Consider the following 22,516-nt stretch of genomic DNA (forward strand, 5'->3'; position numbering starts at 1 on the left):
GGCAGTAAAACGAAACATAAACCTCAGCTGTGAAAGCCCAGGAGTTTTTGCTTCGCATTTCATCACTCCACTTCCCCATACCCGGTTTAGGATGGCCCGGATTCTACTGATCACCAGAGGCAGCTCAACTGAATTCCAAACAGAAATATTATGAGCTCCAGTGAAACTATTAATCATTAAAATGGAAAGAACAACAATCGCAGTCAAATACTCTGCCACCCGTTGGAGTTGCCTGACTGATAGCTAAGAAATACCATATTTGGAGGAGGAAGCAATCACACATTCCAATCCAAATTTTTATTTTACTCTTCTATAAAGCCTATAAAACTTTCAAGATATCAAGACAGTGAGGAACTCCATGCTCAAAGCGTGCTCTGAGACTGCTTATGAAAATCTTAAACTTGAAATCACAAACCCAGGCTCACAGAGCTCAATTTGCAAGAATTAATACCAAATCTCACTTAACAAACAAAATCCAGATCTTTTACAATTTCCCTGCATTTGCAATACCCAACAGACTTCCTTCTTAACTTCTTTCTTCAAGATAATGACCCACTGAACTGTATATCAAGATTACTTCCTATAGTTTAAAATATATCTAAAATTACGAGCCTTTCCTGACCCCAGAGAAATACTCACAGAATTAATTATTCCTTTAAGAGCTTGAAATCCACCTTTGACAGGGAAAACTTGTTCCTTAGAATCAGCAATTCTTTCGAGCTTTAGAAAAAGGAGGAAATTTTAATTGAGAGGTGGTTGAGACATACAACATTTTATACACTTCATTACATGTCAATTACATTCACCTGAAAAATTACACCAGAGGATTAATTCACTGTCAGGAACTGAAGGTGATGGGACTAGTGTTACTCTAAATGCATCACAAAAAAATAAACTGAGATCAGGCACAGTCCCTTTACACTGGCATCAAGTTTCAATTTCAAAACAGCTCAGAGCTCTACTAGCTGTAAATGTCATGAGACACAGGAGTCTCAGTCACACTCAACCAAATATTTAAATGTAAAATCATTTTGTGAGTGGGAAAAAAATTTAATACATAAACCCTCAAAAATTCATGAAAAAAAATTGGTTCTTTAGGGAAAATTATTAAAGATTTCTCCTACACAGACTTCCCAAATCCCTGAACTCCTGAGTTGAGTTTTCAAACTAAAACATTTGAACAAGACTTGTCATGATAATCTTGTCAGTTGAGTTAAAGAAGAGGAGTATGCATATTGTTTTAACCCAACAGCTTTTCCAATATTAGTTCCTTCAAATGGAATAAATGTTCAAGAAAATTAGAGCTTTGTCTTCAGCTTGATTAGGTAATGAAGCCTGTCAAATTCAGACATTATTAACCCAGAGCTCAAGACATGGGGCCATTTTTATAGAAAATCTTTAATGACTGATTTGAGTCATAATAAGTCATCAGTGAAAAAAATCTGATAAACTCTCCTTAAGACAGTTATGTGATTTAGATTAAAGGCTGCAGATCTGCTGGACTTACTTGAGCTTGTTCAAAGTCAAGGACACCAACACAATAAACTCTAGCCCCAAGGGACCTGGATATTTTTGCCTATTGAGAGAATGAGAGAGGGACAGAGAGAGGAAGACAGAGAGGTGAGTTATTCAAATGTCAGGCTAATACATGCAGAGACATACAGCAAAGTACACTGGGGTGTAAAGAACAGTTTCAGTTCAATACTCACCTCTTTCTCTGCATATGATGGCACCAGACCATCCAGCTTCCCATCTGTCAGAGCAATTATGATACTGGAGGTTTTTAAGCCTCCTGCTTTCTCAATTTGTTCATTTGCCTGAAAATGAAGAATAATTGTCCAACTCATAAGTTAATCTTCATTTTTAACCAGCATGTTCCATCAAGCTGAATTTTAAGTCTGACAAAATCAAAATATTATGAACTGGCTTTTAAAACAGGGTATTTTGTGTTAACTATTGTGATTTGAAATATACATATATTCACATTATAGAGTAGTTAGTATAGGGTTTAAATGATAAAGATTTTAGCCTTGGCTGACTATAACCACAAAGAAAATGTGGTTCTCTGAATATAGCCATAGAGAAAATGGAAAATTCCATAAAAGGCAAAATGCCAACCAAACTTTTCTTATCACTATGGTAAATGTTTTCTATCTGTCTTATCCCTAGAACAACTAAAAGCATTTTTTTTAATTTTAAGATAAACATGTAATGGGGTCTTTGAGTTTTACTAGAGAGTTATAATTTATTTCATTACAGAGTAAGAAAACATTCTCTCCCATACTCATAAATGTAAAAGAACTTACTAGCTTTAGTCCTTCATGGATGTATGTCTCTCCTACGGGACTAACACGTTTTAAATTGTCCAAGCCTTCACTGATTTTGCCTCTGAAAATAATATAGTATCAAATTAAACAAAAGAAAAATGAAGAAAGATCATCATAAGCATCTCTCAAAAAGCATGGCAGTTTTGCAACTAAAGTTTCTTTAGTAAGAAGGAAAGGAAAGAACATGGGCTTTGAGGGCAGATAGCTCCTCATACTTTTTGTCATTTTAATGAGTATTTAAAAATGTCTGTATGGTAACCATAAAAATGAAAGTACTAACAATGTGAAATGTCTTGAAAAAGCCAGGCATATTCTAGGCATTTTGAGCTGAGGACAGATATCTTCTATCACATTTGTTTTACTAAATGCTGAGGAGTGAAACATTTTCCTGCATTCAAAAAAAACAAGGGTGGAGTAGGTCAACTTAAGTGAAACAGTATTTCTGCAGCACTCACCCCACCCCCCTACAAGTCAGAAATCTTCTGTGTTATCTGCAAATTCCTAAGGCACGTTACTTAACCCTTACTTATGGAAATTAACATTTCCTATATTTGTCTCCCAAAGTCTCATGATCTAGTCACTTCTGTGGCTTCTTCTCACCCATCCAGGCACCAGCTCATTCTCTTGAATATGGTAGGTACTTAATACATATTTGATGAACAAATGAAAGAATAAATGATTGGATGGATGAATGGATGGATGATAATGGTTCTTGACAGAGACAATATAAATGAAAAAGAGGAAAAATCATAGAATAATCTTTCTCATCATGACTAATTAGCTGTCTCAATGGAGTATGTATAAACAAAGTATGACTACAATATTAACAGCTATTTTGTGTGTATAAGTAAAAGACTCATTTTTCAGGTTTTTTAAATATAGAGTCCAGACACCCCTTTGAAAATAAATCACAAGAATCTTAAGACACAAATACAAGTGGTGCAAAAACAATCCAAAATAAAGTCAAGTTTTCTTTTTAAAATTAAAAGATCCGGAGAGATCTGAAAAATATTATTTTCAGAATTTTAGCCTTTAAATAGAAGCAAAAAAATATCTTTCTAAATAAAAAAGTCATGATATGGTAAACTGAAGTATAATGCTTTAAATAAAACATGAAGAGCATCCACAGTCCTGAGGATGATAGATTAAAAAATTAACTGTAAAAAGTATATTATCTGAACATCAAGGAACTTACTGGGGTCACACACAAAATTTTATATACATATATATATTTGTGTGTGTATATACATACATAAGTATATCATACACATATGTGTATGATATGTATACATCATACACTATTAAAACAAATGTCAAAAATAGGAAAAAAAATTATTCTGTCATCTGCAATGTTGTGTTTCCAATACTTGAAATAAATGAGTCATTCACCAGAGCCGCATTCACATTTTTAAAGTAACTTATTGATTCTAATATTGTAATGAAAATTATTATCAGACAAGTTCTCCATCTCAAGAAGTTTCCAGATAACACAAGACAACTTTCAAAGTATAATCCTAATCTTCCTCCTTCCTAATTCAGTCATCTCTACCAACCCATGTTGATTGCCTCTTTTAATCCTTGGTTTAAGATCTACCTACTCTGAACCTATCTCTAACTTCAATGTACTCTTTTTTCTAAGGTGCCGCAAACATATTCATGTTCAACTTTTAGTACATTGAATAATTCTGTTTCTTAAAAACATTCTACTTAAAAATAATTTAACGAATTTAATTTAATTTTTTTACTTCTTAACCAGACTGGAAGTTTACAGTGGACTATCACCACGTCTATTATTTTTAATGTATCCCCCAACTCTGCACTAACTGCTTATTATGATGCCTTTTACAAAGTAAGTGTTCAATAACTTTTTCAATCTACCATAGGAAAAAAATTCATAATTCCACAGATGATGGAGTAAATTACATAATTTATAAACTTGTTTTATCTAAATATTTATGTTTTAATATCTACAGAAACAACTTGAAACTGATTCTGTCTGAATGCAGATAAAGACCAAATATTTGGTACTTCACAAAACTGAGTGGCAGCATGTCCTCAAGCATTAATGTTTGCTGCCAAAAGAGAAATGAAAAAGACAACTGAAATCCAAGTTTACGCAAACAAATTTTGCATGGTAAAAGTCACCTTCTCCATTCAGTTCAGATTCAGCTCATCATTACTTCTGAGGACCAGACAACACCAGCAGAAGACTCTAAGCTGAAAGAACTTGCCAAATGTGGGATTCAGAGTGTTTGGGAAGGTAGGTCTCTGCCAGCTCATTTCACTGGAGGAAGCAGAGCACCTCTTGCTTTTCTATGTGTACCCATACCTGCCACCATAATATTCTAAGCTGCTCTGAATTGCATCATTACTTTTACAGCTGCAGAGTCATAAGAGGAAAAGTGTTCCTTGCCCATAGCCAATAATGTCAACATACGTTGAGTCCTGGTCTGTCACTTTCCAGAGTAACTACATAATCTGTCAGCCTCTCCTCCATCAACAAGTGTCACCAAATGGGAAATGGAAACTGAAACAAGATAGGGTCTTTGAAGGATCCCAAGAAACTAAAAATAAGTTCTAAATTTATTAGTAAATGGTAAACTAAGGGGGAAACAAAATTATGTAGCGGGTGAAAAACACAACTCATCCATCTATACTGAGACTTAAAGAAAACTCTAAGGGAAAGCAAGGGAGAAAATGATAAAAAATAAAAGAAGAAAAAAAATGGGTATGTTAAGGAGATCAGGTCCAATCCAACATCATCTTAGAAGATCAGCTTCACTGAGTCTTATGGCTTCAGCGTTATGTCTTCAGCTACGAGGAACAGCAATATCGAAACTACTTTGGTGTTGTGAAGCTGTTGTTAAGCGTGCTGCTCAAGACACACAAAGTCCCCTATGAGGTCACACAGCAGAAGTTTCTTTGCCATCCCTGAGTGATCACTATATACTTCCTCCTTTCTGCTAACTACAGCTTTGTAAACTGTTTCTTGCCCTATCAGGAACCCCATGATAAATTTCTTAATCATTCAGAAAATTCTGCTAAGTTCATATGGTTATCATATTGCTACACCCTCTTTTCCAAGATCCTAAATTTTCTTTTTATATGTTATTAATTTTCTGCAATGTTATTATATTCTGTGTAGCTTCAAATACTTTTTGGAAAGAGGCAGAATTTAAACAAATAAAATAGGATATGAAACTTCTGTTTTGCAATTGTTGTTGTTTGTTGTTGCTGAGCATCAGGGGACTAATCAACTCTCTTCTTGACTTTATAACTATGTTGATTGAAAAGAGAGAATGAGGCAGGGGGTGGGAGGTGGAGAAAAAAACACAGTGACTCATTTTTTTAATCTATAAAATTAACACTTTCAGCTCTGTTAGTATCTCTCAAGTTTCTCTGCTGAGTAGGGAAAAGAAGAGATAAAAGGGAAGAGGCAGGACAAGAAGACAAGAGAAGGGAAGGGAAGGAAACCACAACTGCCATGCACTGTGCCACATCAAGGGCTTTTCTCCATCCATAGAACACTTGGGACTGCGGAAGGTGTGCATGGTGTCATAACTAAAATAAAGATATATTTTATAAATAGTGGCATAATAAAATGGTTGGCAGAAAATTCTGACTTGCCCAACTAGCACAATTAAGGCATAATTTTAAGTACCTTCTACTTGTGACTAAAGATATACATTTATAAATATATCTGTATATTTAACCTGAACTTTTCAATGAGCATCATCTTAATTTTCCAGATTTTAAAGCTCTTTCCAGGTTTCAGTCAATCAGTCTACACACATTTGCTGAGCACCTACCACGTGTGAATGCTGTGATCCTACACGGTGATAGGAGAATGACTCATGCTTAGCCCACAGCTACCTTTACACCCATCTCTACAGATGTAGTGTCGTTCTCCCTCTAGCTGGATGCTGGGATCACCTGAAGGGCTTTAAAAAAAAATCTCTTCTGGACTCTAATGGAAGAAATTCTAATCCACTTGGTGTGTGCTGGGGTCAGGGTATTTTTTGGAAATTCCCCATAGTATCCTAATGCGCAGCCAGAATTAGGAACCTCTGATCTAATCTAATTTTAAAACCTTTCCATTTTGTTGGAATGCTCTTTTCCTTACCTATTTTTCCAGTCAGTTCTTCAATCAAAGGAGTTTTGGGGTAACTAGGATAATCTTTTAAACTGTAAAATACAGTTTCTGGAATGATATGGTTTATAGCCAGAGAGAACATGGATTATTTCCAAGCCCAATCTCATTTCCTCATCTATAAGATAAGGATGAAAACACCCACGCCATGGGGTCATTGTGATGATTAAACAGCACATAATAAGTACTGAGTTAGCTGCAGCTACTATGGGGGTTATTGTTGATATTCATCACTCCCCTGTTAGTAGGATTTTGTTCACTCAGTTTACTTTCTTCTTGATTCCAAGGCGAGCGAGCTCAGTAAACTGAGGGTTGAAAATATTTGCTATAGATCCAGAAAGGAGGAGGGGAAAGGAAAAGAGAAAAGAGGAAACAAAGTGTCATACTGAAGTTTTAATAAGGAGAAGGTCTTAGAAAGGAATTACATGGAAAGCTACAGAATGAGATGGGAAGACTCAGGGATTGGAAGTAAATCAGAGATGAACTGAAACTTTGGTTCTGCAACAAATAAATCGTGTAACCGTCTGCACTTATTTAACTTCCTGGATTTCACTTTCCATATCCATAAAATGTAAATAAGAATGGCTGTCCCAATGGAGTTTTCATTCACTCATTCCATAGAGATTTATTAGATGCCTACTATCATGTTTATAATATAATGTTATTTGGCAGCTTTGAGCATTCAGAAGGTAGTGGGCACCTGTACAGAAGGGCTGTTAGGGGAGATAGACAGGAGAAAGGAAGTGAATAGTGCCCAAAACAAACCCTCTTCATTACAGTTTGTCCTCTGCACTGCTATGTTGCTCTTCTAGAAAACCTATAAATGGTGGCAGGCTGGATTTGAGGTAACAGATGGCACAATGGATAAGACTCCAAGCTCTGGAGCCAGAGAGCTCCAGCCAATTATCTAACCTTTGCATCCTTCAGTTGTTTCATGTTAAGCAAAGGTAACACCAACACTAACTCCACAGGGCTACTGTGAAAATCAAAGGAGTTAATGCATATAAAATGTCTGGTACAAAGTGAGTGTCACATAGATATTAGTTATTGTTCTTTTAACACATAAGGTGTCAGGGACTGAGCAAGGTCATCTGCCAGCTCACCCTCAGTTCTTTCATTACGCATCAAACCATGAACACAACCCACACGTCAAGCATGGGGCCTTGGCCACCTTAATTCCCAGCTCTAACACTTACTAGCCTTAGTAACTTTGTGACTTTGGTAAGTTAAGTACCTTCTCTGGGCGTGCATTTCTCCCATCTGAAAATGGGGATATTGATAGTACTTATGTAGTGGAGTTATTATAAAAATTAAAGAGACTATTACATGTAAATATTTAGTGCACTGAATGGCACCTAGGTGTTCAATAATCAATACCAACTGTTTATATCAATTCACGGTACCCCTGTCTCTTACCCATAGAAGGGAATGTAAGAAGGAATTATCGGCTTTGTTTGTCACAGTTGGGAGCCTCATTTGAGAACTTCCCTTCACTAGTCCCTCATAAAACACATAGAATTTTTAAACTTTATATTAAGTTATAAAAACTCCAAATCATATGCATAAGTATTCAGTATTGCTCTTGAACAGTTGAGTACCAACAATCCTAAAATATATTCCTTTTATAGCACAATTTTAAAATATTTTAGGAAAATTGTCATTTCTAATAAATAAAACTTCAATTCTCACATTTTTACATATTAATTCTTAAGACTTTGAGAGTTTGAATTTAATAATATTATTCAAAATCACAAAGGTAAAGGGAAATGTGCCCATCTATTCTAACCTAACTCAAGAAGGAAATAAGGTTAATATTAAAATAATAAAAACAAAAGAGAAAGTATTAATGTTACTAATAAACAGTTTTAATTTATATAAAAGAATAAGAGAAATGAGAGTGAGAGGCTAATAATAAATAATAAAAGTAAATAAAATCTGTCAGTCAAAATTTGCTGACATAGGTTATGGGTTACACCAAAATCTAAAGACCAGTGCCAAAATTACCAATTTACTTTGTTATTTTGGTTACACACAAGGTTTATTTTATTTTTCTCCAAGCTGGCTTGTTTATTTCTGAAAGAGATTCATCTTTGGAATTTCATTATTACTTTCCTGATAAACTATGGTAGATAATCTCCAAATATGACCTCCATCAATTCCTTCCCATTCTATATGTGCCCACTCTCCCATCAAGAGATGGAATTTATCCCCCATCCCTTTGAATCTGGCCCAGCCCTGTTACTGCTCGGCAATAGAACAAGGTAGAAATGATATTCTTAGACAGCTGAGTCCAACCCTTAAGAGAACTAGAGACTTTGCTTCCTTCATCTTATAATACTTGCTCTTGGAATGCTCTTTCAGAACCCAGTTATCATGCTGTGAGAAGTCCATGCCACATGCAGAGGTCACATGGAGGAGAACCAAGTTATTCCAGCTCTAGGTGTGCTTCAGAATCAACAACCACCCTCTATGACTATAGCACACCAGATAACATCATATGGGACAGAGAAACCTTCCATTTGAGCCATCAACTCACAGAATTGTGAGAGATAAAAAAATTGTTGTTTAAGCCACTAAGTTTTGGGGTGCTTTTCTATGATCACTGTGCCAACTCCAGGCCTAAGCCTTAATAAGGCATGGGAGTTTCCTTTTTTGTACCCTTGGTAGTTAGCTGCCATATAAAAACTTTAACTATCCTGAGACCACCATGCAGAGGAGGAAACCCAACCTAGCCATGTGCAGAAGCCACATGGAGAAGAATGAAGACTCCAGTCCACAGTCCTAGCTGAGCTCCTAGACAACAGCCAGCAGCAGCACCAACATGCAAGCCACCTGGGTGAGGTCATTTCAACTCTTCTAGCCGTTCCAGCTTCCCAGCTGACAACATGTGAGGCATGAGAACTGCCCATTCAATGCACAGTATCATGAGAAACAATAAATTGTATTTATACCACTAATTTTAGGGTAGTTTATAATGCAGTAATAGATAACCAAAATAGAAATTGTGACTAAGGTAAAAGATAAATGACCTTGAGAAGACTGACAGTAAAGATTGGAAGAGCAGTGAGCAAATTGTTATTGGAGGCTCAGTTTCATGTTCATGTCTGCTGCATTCCATTGGTTAAATTTAGTAAGCCATAGGCCCAACCCAGATTTTTTAAATTATATATTTAAATAAAAAATACTTACATACACATATATTATATATATTATACATATTACATATATAATCATGTATACATGTATGCATATATGTTGTATGCATTCTGTGTTTCATTGGAGGTCACAGAAGAGCAATCTATCACAAAAGCTAAAAGCTTCATGAAGCTACGCTATCAAATGCCAATTTAGATAACTGCATAAGCATAAATGCTATAGGTATTTATATCATAGGTCAATTCTGTTCTTTATCCTCAAGAGAATATTAGCCAGAGATATTAGTCCTTGAAATGAACAAAACTGCAAACAAAATGTAGGAATACACAAGAATTTTATAATTAGTCAGTTACATAACATAATTAAATTTCTCTTGGAAGGTAAAACTTAGTTGATTGAGTAAAATATGAAACATAACAATGTTCTCAAGATGTTATTCATGTCTATAGAAATGATTTAGAATCCACTTAGCATTGTACTTTACCTGAGCTATTACGTATAAAGCATTTAGCAAAATGTCTGATACATAGTAAGTGCTCAATGAACTTTATCTACTACTTTTGTCTCCTTCCATTAATAAACCACAATATTAATCAGTCTGACAAAATTAGAAAAATTACATGTGGGGAAATTTGTTCATTCAGTCAAATACTATACCCATCCTAGCTATCTATTTAATTGAGTCATTATATACTGCTATACAACGTACTGTATGAAGGACAAATTGCCAAAAAAAAAAAAAAATTATTCCCTACTAGCTCCTCAACTTAAAAATTTTTTAGTTTTCAAAAGAGTAAAAGATGATTTTTCCAGACACAAACATTTCTAATACATCCCAAGTTACATCTTAGTAACTTGTACTTTATATAAAAACTTGCTTATTCTTTATTTAACATGTCACTCTAAAGCCAATATATGCCAAGGTCTCTCTCAAGGTCTCTCCAGATTCCACACCAATGAATCCAAGGTAAAGTCCTAGATTCAAAAATATCTGCTTAAAAAATGCCCCACACAATCTGGATTCGTGAAAATTTTTTCTCCAATTTAGCCTACACTTACCAAAGTGTGGTACACAGATCACATCTAAAGTTCACATCTGCTGTATCTTGAATGCTTATACTCCATTTCCCCATTCAATGCCTTACTGGGCCATGAGAAACCAGCCTCTGCATTTTACCACCTCAGTGTGCCAGGTCTGTCTTCCAGGCACAAGCAACAATGTATTTAATTTTCTAGAACACACTCATTAAGCAAATATGGGACTTCACTGAAAGTAGCTCTTCACATATGCACAACCAGAATCCAAGATGCTGCCATGCCCAGACCTCTCAGGATTACCAAACGTGTGGCCAAAACTGACTTTTCTAAACAGGAATAATTACTTCCCTAATAGAATCAAAACAAAAACAGTAGAGTCACTTCCTCTCACCGAGTCACTGGTTTGTAAGAGAACAGAATACATTTAGAGGATGAATATGTCTTTGAATTATGACAATTCTGACTAATTGTGAAAACTGGAGAAGGGGGAACAGAGAGAGCCTGAGGCAGTGCAGTGCTTAGGTAGTCACGCTCACGAGCCACACCCAGGTGTGAATTCTGGCTCTGACTCCTTAGCTGTGTCACTGAGCAAAGTCACTTGACTTCTCCAAACTTCTGCTAGAATCCTGGCACATGATGGTGATGGTGCGGTACAATGATAACCTCCAAATCCCATTTCAACCTCAGTCTCCTTCCCAACCAGTCATCAATTAGGCCTTCTCATGCATTGTATGCATTTAATCACCCCAACATTTCTATATGGTAGGAATGATTAGCTCCTTTTAGCAGACAAGCGAATTGGGCAGCAAGAGGTGAAATAACTTGTCCAAAGTCACACAGCTAGTATACAGCTCCTATGTCTTTCTGACCCAAAGTCCAATCCTGGTGTTTTCATTTTAACAAGGAGCCTTCAGGATCCTCCAAGTTAACAGCTGAATATGCTCTATTCCTAATGCTTACTCTTTCCAACCCTTGAGTTCCATTTTGATTCCACTGTCTCTGGCTACAGAAGTCAATAACATTTATTTTTAATTTAAATATTTGTTTAATAATAGTATTACATTGTCATTGAAATAAAATTGAATAACCTAGATGTATGGAAATTAAAAACATGAAGGCTCTCCCCACCCTGGATCTCACTGCTAAGACAATATTGTTGTTAGCAACTTGTTGCTCAACTTCCAGACTTTTTTCCATGCATTCATTATTATACACACACACACCATAAAAACAGGTAAATTTTTGGTTTGTTTTGATTTATCATCTTTAACAGAGTATTCTGCAACTTGCTTTTCTCAATTAGTATATCTTAGATATATTTTCATGGTGATATATATGGATTTTCCAATTCTTTGAATGACTGTATAGTATCCCATTCTATGTCTAAATTTATTATAGTATCATCAATTGACGAGCATTTAGATTTACTACAATTTTCACTATAATGAACAATGCTGCAGTTTTAAATTTTGCACATACCTATCTTTGCACACTGGTGTTAGTATTTCAGTAGGGTATAGTCCTAAAAAGTAGAATTGCTGATAGCAGACTTCTAAGCTTTTACAGATACCGACAAATTTCACTGCAAAATGAATGAACCAATTTATAAATTACCAACTCTTATAAAAGACTATTTTATCACAAGTAAATTTTTAATTCAGATTTAAAGGAGTTAGAAGAAATCCTTTCAAATAATAGAAATGTGTATATTATTTAAATTTTCATATAAATTTAATCAAACCACTTCTCTTTAATTTCCCACAAGTTTGCCTAAGGAATATTTTTTCCTAAGTAATTGATTATTATTCTCAGGTCAAACAATTATATGACTTTTTCAATTTGGGGACAATTATAACAAAAAGAGTTGGAAATGTTTGTAACTGATCTATAACAATAAAAATGAGAAAATTAGCAAATATAAGTCATCATTTATCACCTCTCAAGGAGAGAAAATATATGATAGCAGTTAATAACTCAGGTTCTAGAGTCAGACCAACTCAATCATTCATTCAACAAATATTTACAAGCATCTACTATGGGCCAAGCCCTGTTCTAGGTGTTAGATATATGGGTGAAGGTAAACAAGACAAAGAGGACCCCTCTGCTCTCATGCAGTTTACATTAGGGTTATGGAGGTAAAATAAATTAATTAACAGAACAATTTCAAAAAGTGATAACTAAATAGAGTATTGTGAGACATTACCAGGGAGGTGAGGCAGGATTTCTTTACACCTGATGGTGAGGCAAGGCTTCTCAAAGGAGGTGATGCGTGGGATGAGGCCTCAATAACAAGCATGAGCTGGTCAGGGGATGATCTGGGGCAGACAAAGAGCAAAACTGCTAGTGCAGAGAGAAGGTTGGTCTGTTCAGGGAATGGAAAGATGGCTAGTATACAAAGCTATGGCATACAATGTTGTAGGAAAGGTTTGGGTGAGCAAGCAGGTAGGGCTTTTAGGCCATTGGGAAACGTGTGCTTTCTATTCTAAGCCATTAGATTGTCTTAAGCACAAGAGGGGCATGATCTACTTTGCACTTTAAGAGATCATTCTGGCTAATATACTCCCCACCATTGATTAATTGTGTGTTTTGGACAAGTTACATTACCTTTCTCAGCTTCAGTTTCCTCATTTATAATGTTGAGATAACAGTATCTGTTACGTGGAGTTGATATAAGGGTTAAGTGAAGTAATGAATGGAAAGCATTGTGCACAATATCTAGCACATAATAATTGTTCACTAAATGTTTTCGATTAACTCACTTTTACATCATTAAGATTACATTAAGCAGAACTAAGCATAATTCACTACCCCCAATTTTGCAACACAATAGCTAAGAATATCCTTTAAAATTAGTCCTGACTCAAATTCTCTAATATTGAGAGGTTGGATATTTCCATATTGAATCAACAGTCAGCACTTTCCTCTTACCTGATCCTATAATACAGCCCTAAGCTATATGTGTTTGTGTACACAAACAGCCCCCTATTTTCACAAAGATTATTCATCCTTGTGTTACCTCCAGAGTCTACAATGCTCAATACATCATATACAGATAGGGCAGGCAAAGCAGGTAGGTAGGTAGGTAGATGGATGGACTAACAGATATATGGAAGATAAAAATCATGGGGGCAAAAGAAAAAAAGAGAGTGTTTCAAATTGAATTATTCAAAATAATAATATTTTTAAATCATGAGTATATAAAATACATAACTGATCATTTCTTGCCATGTGTATTATTCTATTCATGCATTTACATAGTACCGAATTCATGCTGAAACCCTAACAGAAGACACAGCCCTACTGTAAGGACTTACTGTCTTCCAATCTTGCTTCATCTCTACTGAAAATATTTAGCAACACTCTGAGAAACATGAAAGAGGTACTTCTCATATTTACCAAGGTACTGACGAATTATAAGTAATAGAACCAAAATTGTGAAACCTGCTATATTTGACCTTTGCATTTTCCATGCACTCAGATCTCTTAGTGTGACATCGAGAAAGTTTATACATACAATTCCCCTTTCTAGGCTCTTGAAACAAGGATCCCCAATAGTTGTGGAAACATCTGTTCAGTGATCTTGCATCTAAATATGTGAATGGTTTCTACACACTTAAAATTGTATAATGGACGAAAAGTGACATTATATCCAAATATAGAGGACCATAGAAATTTGAAAAGTCATTGATTTAATTAAATAAAATTAGTAAAAGAACAACTAGGTTTAGAAAATAATCCTTTAGGGCAGACTGTTCTGTGATATACAAAAAACTTTTCTATGCATTGTCTTATTTTTGATCCTCACAAATCTCTTAAGAAAACATGGTAGATTATGTCTGCAGTTTATAAACATAAAAACTGAACACACTGAGTAGATGATTTACCCCAAGTCTCTAATCAGTAAGTAGCAAAACTGGAGCTCTAACCCAGGCCTTCTCAGTGTACATTCTGCCACCCCAATGTAATGCAACGTGCCAAATCATGCAATTTGTTAAAACTGAACTTATTTCTATTTAAGAAGAACCAGAGGAGCCAACTATATTGGAAAAAAAAAAAGTGCAAGTAGCATTATTAAAATTCCTCCTGGAATTTTATTATAAATCCTTTCAAGCAGTATAATAATCCCTTTATATAAGCATAATTCCTCCTGATCATTAAAATACTACATACTCCCTAGCTGCAGATAATAATAATAGCAACAAAAAAGCTCTCATCTCTTGAATACACATATGCCAGACTCTGTCCTACATTCTCCACATTCATTGACTTTAATTCTTACAGCAATCTTAGAAGTAGGTATTATTATTATTACCACCACCACCATCATCATCATTATATAAATGGAAAAAACTGAGGCATAAAGCGGTTAAGTAACTTGTCCACGACCATTTGGCAAGTAAATGGGTTCAGCAACTTTTAGGTGCAACATTACGCCGTCTTTTGAAATAGAAGCTTCTTTATCCCATTCTAACCTCTCCCCTATCAGATTCAACCAATGATAAGGGAAGAATCTCTAGTTGAGACGAGCACGATTTAAACCCTTTCCATGCATGTTTATGCGATACCAATCTTGCCGACCTGTGACTATACTTTATCAAAGTGCTGAAGGATTCACATGTAAAGTGCCTAACAGAGAACCTGGCACAATGTATGCAGTTGACAATTACTGAGAGTCTACTGTGTGTCTGGCATTATTCTAAATTCTTTTCTCTATACATACTCCATAAATGTTAACTTGGTTCTTTTTTTGTCCTAATGGATAGGCTGAATCAAAAGTTGTTTCTTTGGAAATTAAGCTGGGCAATAGAGAAAACTTCTTTTCATGAAGGCAAGGACTGTTATAGCAATGGGTATAAAAAGCTGTTGTATATGGGTTGTTAGGGACTACTGTTGCTCTGGCCCTTGATGAGACCCAGATGCACATAAAAAAGTATGAGAGGAAATATAAATGAGGAGACTGAGGTCATAAGCTGGGCTCCCCACCTACAGAGAGATTTCCTCTCCAGGAAAAGTAAAACTTAAAGCACAAACAAATTAGAAGTTTGATTGATTTTCCAAATCAATTATGTGAATTTTAAATGTTATCTCCCTGAGTTCCTTTAAATATTATGCTTTCTCGACACTTTTTTTTTTTTTTTTTTTTTTTGCGGTATGCGGGCCTCTCACTGTTGTAGCCTCTTCCGTTAAGGAGCACAGGCTCCGGACGCGCAGGCTCAGTGGCCATGGCTCACGGGCCCAGCCGCTCCGCGGCATGTGGGATCTTCCCGGACTGGGGCACGAACCCGTGTCCCCTGCATCGGCAGGCGGACTCTCAACCACTGCACCACCAGGGAAGCCCTCTTGACATTTTTAAAGGAAACAAAAAATACTTTAAAGACAAAACTTTTCAGAAATCCACATATTATGTGAAAAAAGATACAACAGCCTCCCTTGCTAAAACTACAGTTTGGAGAAATTTGATTTCAAAATAACACTAACCCATTCATTTATTCAACAAGAACTGAGCCAGAACTATCTTGCATACTTTGTGTTAAATGAAGTAGACATAAAAATGAAGTAGAAAATCTCCCTTCCCACTATGGAAAGAACCATTCTTTAAAATATGTCAAAGACTACTTCTAACTTGCCACAGTGATGGGTCCAAATGACACAGAAATGGTCATATAAAATACTATGATATTGGTTTGGGAAAAAAAATACACACACACACACACACACACACACACGAAAATGAAAGCAAGTTCCTTTATAAAGGTAAACATATTCAGCATCAGTGGACCTCAGAGTAAGACTGGAGATTCAGGACGTCTGCTCAATCTAGTAGATTATCCAAATGGATCCATATCTTTCTCCTCCCTAAAATTCTTCCAATTCCTGCTTAATTAATATATTACATCTAAACATGAAAGATGTAGAACTACTTACAATAACAGAGAGGGGAAAAGTGGGAGGTAGTAAATACACAACTAAGGCAGAGATATGGGTTTCATTGTACATTCCACAGCCAATATGAATGATATTGATTTTCAGATTACCTGCTCTTTTATATTATTCATACCTCCTTTTCCCTCTATTAGTGAAGAGAACGAAATTGTCTGTGCACTTGCTTGATTCCACTGAGAGGCCTGAATCACCACTTGGAACTATCAATCATTCCTTTAAGATTAGTCTCTCCTAAAAGCCTGCAGTGAAACGATAATGCACTAACCTGTCTCCAGTTAATGGCAAAATAATGGTTGCTTGAGAAGAAAACACAATGAAAGATAATCTCATTTGAGGGCTGCAAAATAAGAAAAGAGGCAGTTAAAACATTTTTAAAAGAAATATTGATATAATACAGATGTATAGCTAGGGAGTCTCATTTAAAATCAGTCTTACTGAATGGTCCAGGCTTCTTTTAAATGGAACTCCCTAAGTAGATACACTTAACTCTGCTCAACATTACTGCATATGTCATTTTGGATTTAGTCAGTGCTTCTCAGCACTCAAGCACTCCTCCCTGACCCATAGGACTGTTTAGGTAGAGGCTAACTAGAAAGATGAATTCTAGGCCAATGGAAAATTTTTTAGTAGAAAGTGCTTCTTCCTTTGATGTTCTATCTCATCTCCTTCTAGGAGGCCAATCCCTTCAGAGTGATTATCATTAGCAATTTTAGGGCTGGAGAGCAGTCCGTTTGATTTAATTACCACAGCTATGAAAAGGAGTTCATACAGAACTTATCCTGAAGTAAGATTACTTAAAGAGTGTCATGGGCAATGTGACACAGAAGAACAAATCACATTTTGATTAGACATTTTCAATTTTCCAAGTCTCAAATATCACACTCCAGTTGGCAACAACTGCCCTGGTTAGCTACACCTTTTAAGCTTTAAGCCTTGATCTCACAGAATGGCTCTAGTTTCAAAGACACTCTATGCAACTCTTACTAAGATCTGAAACTGAAGATGTGAAAGTAAGACCTACAAACTGAAGAGCAGAATGATATCAAAGGGTTATACATATTTGAAAAGTCATTCTCTTCAGTAGTCACCCTTTATTTACTTTCTACAATGCACTGTTGGTTAGTAACTGAGCAACTAAACTTGAACCAGAGAACTGTGTATTATAGAATTCCAATTTGTAAACCAGACCAAATAAGAGCCCCACTTCTTGGAAATATACTGAAATGACCCACTGCTTTTGATCAAAATCTATGGGACTCTGCACACCCTTGGATTAAATCAGAAAATTTATAAACAACTCTTTCTTCTGCCTTTGACATTTAAGGATATAGGGCCTTGTTTATTTTTCTCTCCTAGACAAGTTTACCTCAGACCTTGTCCAGAAATGAGTGTTATACTTGGCTTCTTAAGCAGGATGATTAAACATGGACAAGCATACATTTTTATAGGGATAAACTTACTGCTGCCAATAACTAAAAGCAAGGATTGCCTAGGCCTCTACAGATTGTTTGAAGTTACTTGCAACATGACTTTCAAAATGTTTTGATCATCCAAGCCTGTTTTACAGAAAACATTTGGGCTAACAAGACTGAAAGAAGCAATATTTAATGATACAGCTCCTTTTCATGTCCTTTCCATTATCTTGATAAACTTTCATTTGCTCATTGCATTTTTTCTTCTGAAAAAAAAAAAAGGAGAAAAAAAAAAAAGCCTCAAAACACTAGTGTCCTAAGGTTATTTTTAAATAGGGATGCCACTAATTCCTGGTTACCTCTAAATAAGAGAGTAAGCTGGATTTCATAGCTGTTATGCTTTTTATAGGAGAGAAACCAATCTTTCCTAGTAAGGCTTATTGCATATATAGAACAGTTAAATTTTAAACCAGCCACACGCCCACATATTGCGTAAACACAGTCATTTCTTTAAACACACACAAGTGCCTTTCCTGGTAGTGGGTTATTAACGAGTTCATCTGAAGTTTACCAACACTTATTATTTTTTTAATGAGGACCTCAACAATGCTAAGAATTGTATGGAAAGGAAAATATGTTATGGATACTATTAGCATAAAATTTTTAATGTGGTAAATTATGAGAAAGCATAACTGAAATTCAGAACAGATGAAAATTCAGAAAGGAAAAGACATTTGTAATTGTATCTGAAGATACTTCCCCAGAGCCTGAGCCAAGTTTCTGGGATCCAGATGAAAAAAGCCCTCAACAACTGAAGGGCTGTCCTAATAACAGCATGTGTGTGATAAGACATTGAGGCACTTAAAAATCAACATTTCAGTAAAGGCTTTCCCTGCAAATGGTTTCCAACTTCCCTCCACATTAAACTCCTCTGCTTAGAAATGGAAAGTGGGAGAAATACCTCACAAATCTCTCTGTAAGTTGCTGGACAAAATTGTAAATTTCAATCCAGTTATTTGCCACACTCCCAGACCTGAAAAAGGAAATTGAACTGATCATAAAAGCAACACATTTACTGGGGCCTAATCTGATCTCTTCTTCAAGCAAAGTAACAGCGTCAGCATCTGAAACTTAGGTGCTACGAGAATCTAGGAAGTCAACACATCTTCAGGGACCACCTGCCTGCTAATTGTTTGGAGTAGGATCCCAGCTCTTCAAAATAAACACAGCCTTCCTTAGAAGGAAATGTAAACCACACTGGGTATGTTAACCCTAGACTTTGCCTAGCTACAATGAAAGCACTGTGATCAGGATAAAACCAGGCAAACTCTAACCAGCGTGAGGCGCTGAGGACAGAGGGACCGAGAAAGAGTCTTGTCTGGGTTACAGGGTCGCAGAAGGCTATCCCAAGAGGCCGCACTCCCATTTCCCAAGAAACTCCACAACTGGCCAGCAGTGACTACCCATCTCCCAGCGAGCCTAGCAGCTCAGGGATCCTCCTATCACCCCGCAGCCCGCAAAGATCCGAAAGCGCTAGCTTTTCGGACAGAGATAGCAACAGGGCACCCATCACCGGGTTACCCACACCCCTCCCCAGGTCGCACATACATCTCAGCCTCCCCAGCCACAGCTCACTACCCAGTGCCACTCTCACCAGAAGACCCTGCATCTCCCTCCCGCACTCACTTGTCCAGGACGAAGTAGAGATCAAAGGCTCCACGGCAGGAGGGCTGCTCCTGGGCGCTCACCAGCCCCCCAGGACCGCTGAGAGCTAACAGCCACAGCCCGGGGACCAGCCAGCTCCCGGGACTGCGCGCCGGGGAGAGCCCCGCCACCATCCTGCGGCCAGGGGTCTGCGACTCCCTCCTGCTCGCAGCCCCCTCTGCTCGACTCGGTGGCGACGCTAGGGTGGTAGGAGTTACCAGGGACGCACCCTGGGGTGGGGGATTGCGAGCAGCTAGGGCGCCGGCGCCTGGGTCAGCAGGACCTACTAACTGACAGAAGGAGGGAGACCGGGAAGGAGGGAGGTCCTAGGAGGACAAAGGGAGACTCCGCAACTGCCGCAGCTGCCGCCGGAACTCTTGACGAATCCCAGTGGAAGAGCGATCCAGTCCTCCACCTCCCGATTCCGGAGAGTTCCTGCAGACAATAAGGGCCCTCGGCGACAGCTTGCAAGAGAAGTTCCTTCCCGGCCTCTGGTCGAGCCTCTAGCGCCCGCCTGGAACCCGGACCGAGAGTTCCAGTCCGCCGGGAGGGCTCGATTCCGGCTGCTGCAGCGCGAAGCGGGGCAGGCACCCCCGGGACGCGGCCGCCGCCGCGCAAACTTGGACTGGAAACCCCTCTCTTCTGGTTCCCTTCCTCCGGCGGCCCAACTCCGCTCTGCACTCCAAACTTTCTTCCTCGTACTCCACTCCGGCACAGCGCAGCGGGGCGGTCCCCTTTAGGGGAGGAAGCTGAACTGGCCCCGGGACTGGTGGCTCCGGAGAAGCCACTCACAGCAGGCCAAAAGCGCGATCTGGCCGGGTGCCCGCAGTGTCAGTGTGCGCCCGAGGGCGGGGCCTGATCCGAAGGCCGCCGAGCCACACACACGCACGCTTGTAGGTTCGTGCCGAGCTGAAGATGACTAACGCTTGTCAGTTTTTGGAAAGGGGATAAGTAGTTTAGAAAAACAGATGTCCTCTAGAAACTAAACATCTCCATGTATCCTGCAGCCTCGGCCTATTTCAGCAGCTGTGCAGAGCAGCCCTCGCCGTGGTTTGGGAAACTGAAGTCCGGCCATCCCAAGAGAGGCGATGCCCCCCCGCCGCCCCGCGCACTCTGCCCCACCCCTATGACCACAAGCACAGTTGCTGCACCGCTACCTAAGAAAGGCAATTTCCTCTTTTTCTATAAACCTACTTGGTTGTTTCATCTCACCAAGCCTAGAAACCAGCATGGTGGGGGGAATGGGGGTGGGGTCGGGGGTGGGAACTGAACTCTTCAGCAGTGGACAGTTGTACCTCAAAATATTTTATCCCACTGTCATTTATCTCAAGCTCCAGATATTAAGCATTGCATCTTGCAGCAAGCTAGGCCACCCTTGCCAAACTGTGCAGGAGCAAAAGTTTGCAGGCGTTCGGATTCTCTGCTTACTCATTTTTCATTCCCTCCCTCCTCCCCCACCACACCTGTGACACCTGCCTTCCCCTGACAGAAACTGGCTTTTAGAAGCTACCAATCTCACTGGTATAAACACCAATAATTGACAGTAATGTGAAGTGTCACCTCCTCCTTTTCATTTGAATTAAATCAAGGCTTTACGATCAAAAGTTCATATACTACCTAATCACATATTGTCTTAGCAATTCTATTGGTTGTCTTGCGTATTTAACTTTTCATTTACGTAATCTTTGACATACAACCAGATTTGCAAGCTCTCTGAGGATAGAAACCTGCCACTTTAACAAAGATTTATTAAGTACCTACTATGTGCTAGGCACTGTTCTAGGACCTAGAGTTAAGGCTCCGAACAAGATGACAAGCCCCAGTTTCCATGAAGCTTGCAGTCTGGTTGAGGAGGAAAAACAGACAAAAATATGTAAGTAAATGTCTGTATTAGAAGGTAGTTTGCAGAGATTTAATATATGGTAATATGATAGAGAATGACCAGCTAGATGACTAACACAAAGAAGGTAGCCATTCCAAGAACTAGAGGGGGAAACATTCCCAGCTGCTCCAACTTTCCATAAGTATTAGCTTAGAACATTCAAGAAACAGAAAGAAAAACAGTGTGGCTAGAGTTCTGTGTGAAAGAGGAAGTAAGAGAACTAGGCAGGGACTAGTCTATGTGCTTTGTAAACTGTGGTAAAGGATTCAGATATTTTATATTGTGCGACTGGAGCCCATTAAAGGCGATCCAGGGGTGGAAAATAGGATAAAGTGATATGATCTATGTTTTTCAAAGATCATTCTAGATGATATGACACACTGAATTTGGAGACAGCAAGAATGAAAGCAGGCAAACCGGTCAGGAGGCTACTGCAGGATCAGGACACAATAAAATGGTACCTTGGACCATCACCCCTATAGTGGCTGAACTGAGAGACATGAATGGATGAGAGCTTCAATAAATACAGGTAGATCCCCAGTTTGGAAATGTCTGCCACTTAGGGATGGAAATTCCACTATCATCCACTGGATCCACCACTTTTTACCTGATAGGGGGGTAGGGAGTGTTCTGATGGGGCAAGTGGCTGATTGAGTGGAAGATAACTTACACTTTTGTTAAAAAGAAATGCAAATCCTCCATTGTTTTCAAGTAACTGAGCTCCAGAAATAAAGTCCAATGAGAGGGATGGCTCTATTATAAGCATCCTGATTTTGTGCTCCTTGGTCTCATATCTTCTTAAGGTTCTGAAACTCTGATTCTTCTGCAGCCATCAGGCCTCCAGGGATATGGTGCCACCTCTCATTTCAAATTTAGGGCCAACTGTAGATACATTAATTTCTTT

The 22,516-nt window shown here is 38.0% G+C and overlaps 1 protein-coding gene across 5 annotated transcripts in view; it reads right to left on the minus strand.

Annotated features, from left to right (window-relative positions):
- ANTXR2 (ANTXR cell adhesion molecule 2) overlaps nt 1-20,682 on the minus strand; it is a 164,764-nt gene extending 144,082 nt beyond the window's left edge. For 2 of the 5 annotated variants that reach the window (XR_016393341.1, XM_089912112.1), the window contains exons 1-7: nt 19,713-20,679; nt 18,988-19,059; nt 16,880-16,951; nt 2,307-2,388; nt 1,710-1,817; nt 1,508-1,576; nt 640-720 (exon numbers count right to left, since the gene is read on the minus strand). Coding sequence is in view for 4 of the 5 variants with exons in the window: in XM_089912112.1 (XP_089768238.1) it covers nt 640-720; nt 1,508-1,576; nt 1,710-1,817; nt 2,307-2,388; nt 16,880-16,951; nt 18,988-19,059; nt 19,713-19,864 (636 nt within the window). In the remaining variant the exon portion in view is untranslated. Of the gene's footprint in view, nt 1-639; nt 721-1,507; nt 1,577-1,709; nt 1,818-2,306; nt 2,389-16,879; nt 16,952-18,987; nt 19,060-19,712 lie in introns of all 5 variants that reach the window. The other 3 variants (XM_022599537.3, XM_022599536.3, XM_089912113.1) reach the window with 3 other exon arrangements.
- Between the last annotated feature and the right edge of the window lie 1,834 nt (nt 20,683-22,516).

Source organism: Delphinapterus leucas, chromosome 5 (assembly GCF_059928025.1).
Source record: "Delphinapterus leucas isolate spDelLeu-1000000601 "Yukka" chromosome 5, BTC_Dleu_Yukka2, whole genome shotgun sequence".
Taxonomy (NCBI): Eukaryota; Metazoa; Chordata; class Mammalia; order Artiodactyla; family Monodontidae; genus Delphinapterus; species Delphinapterus leucas.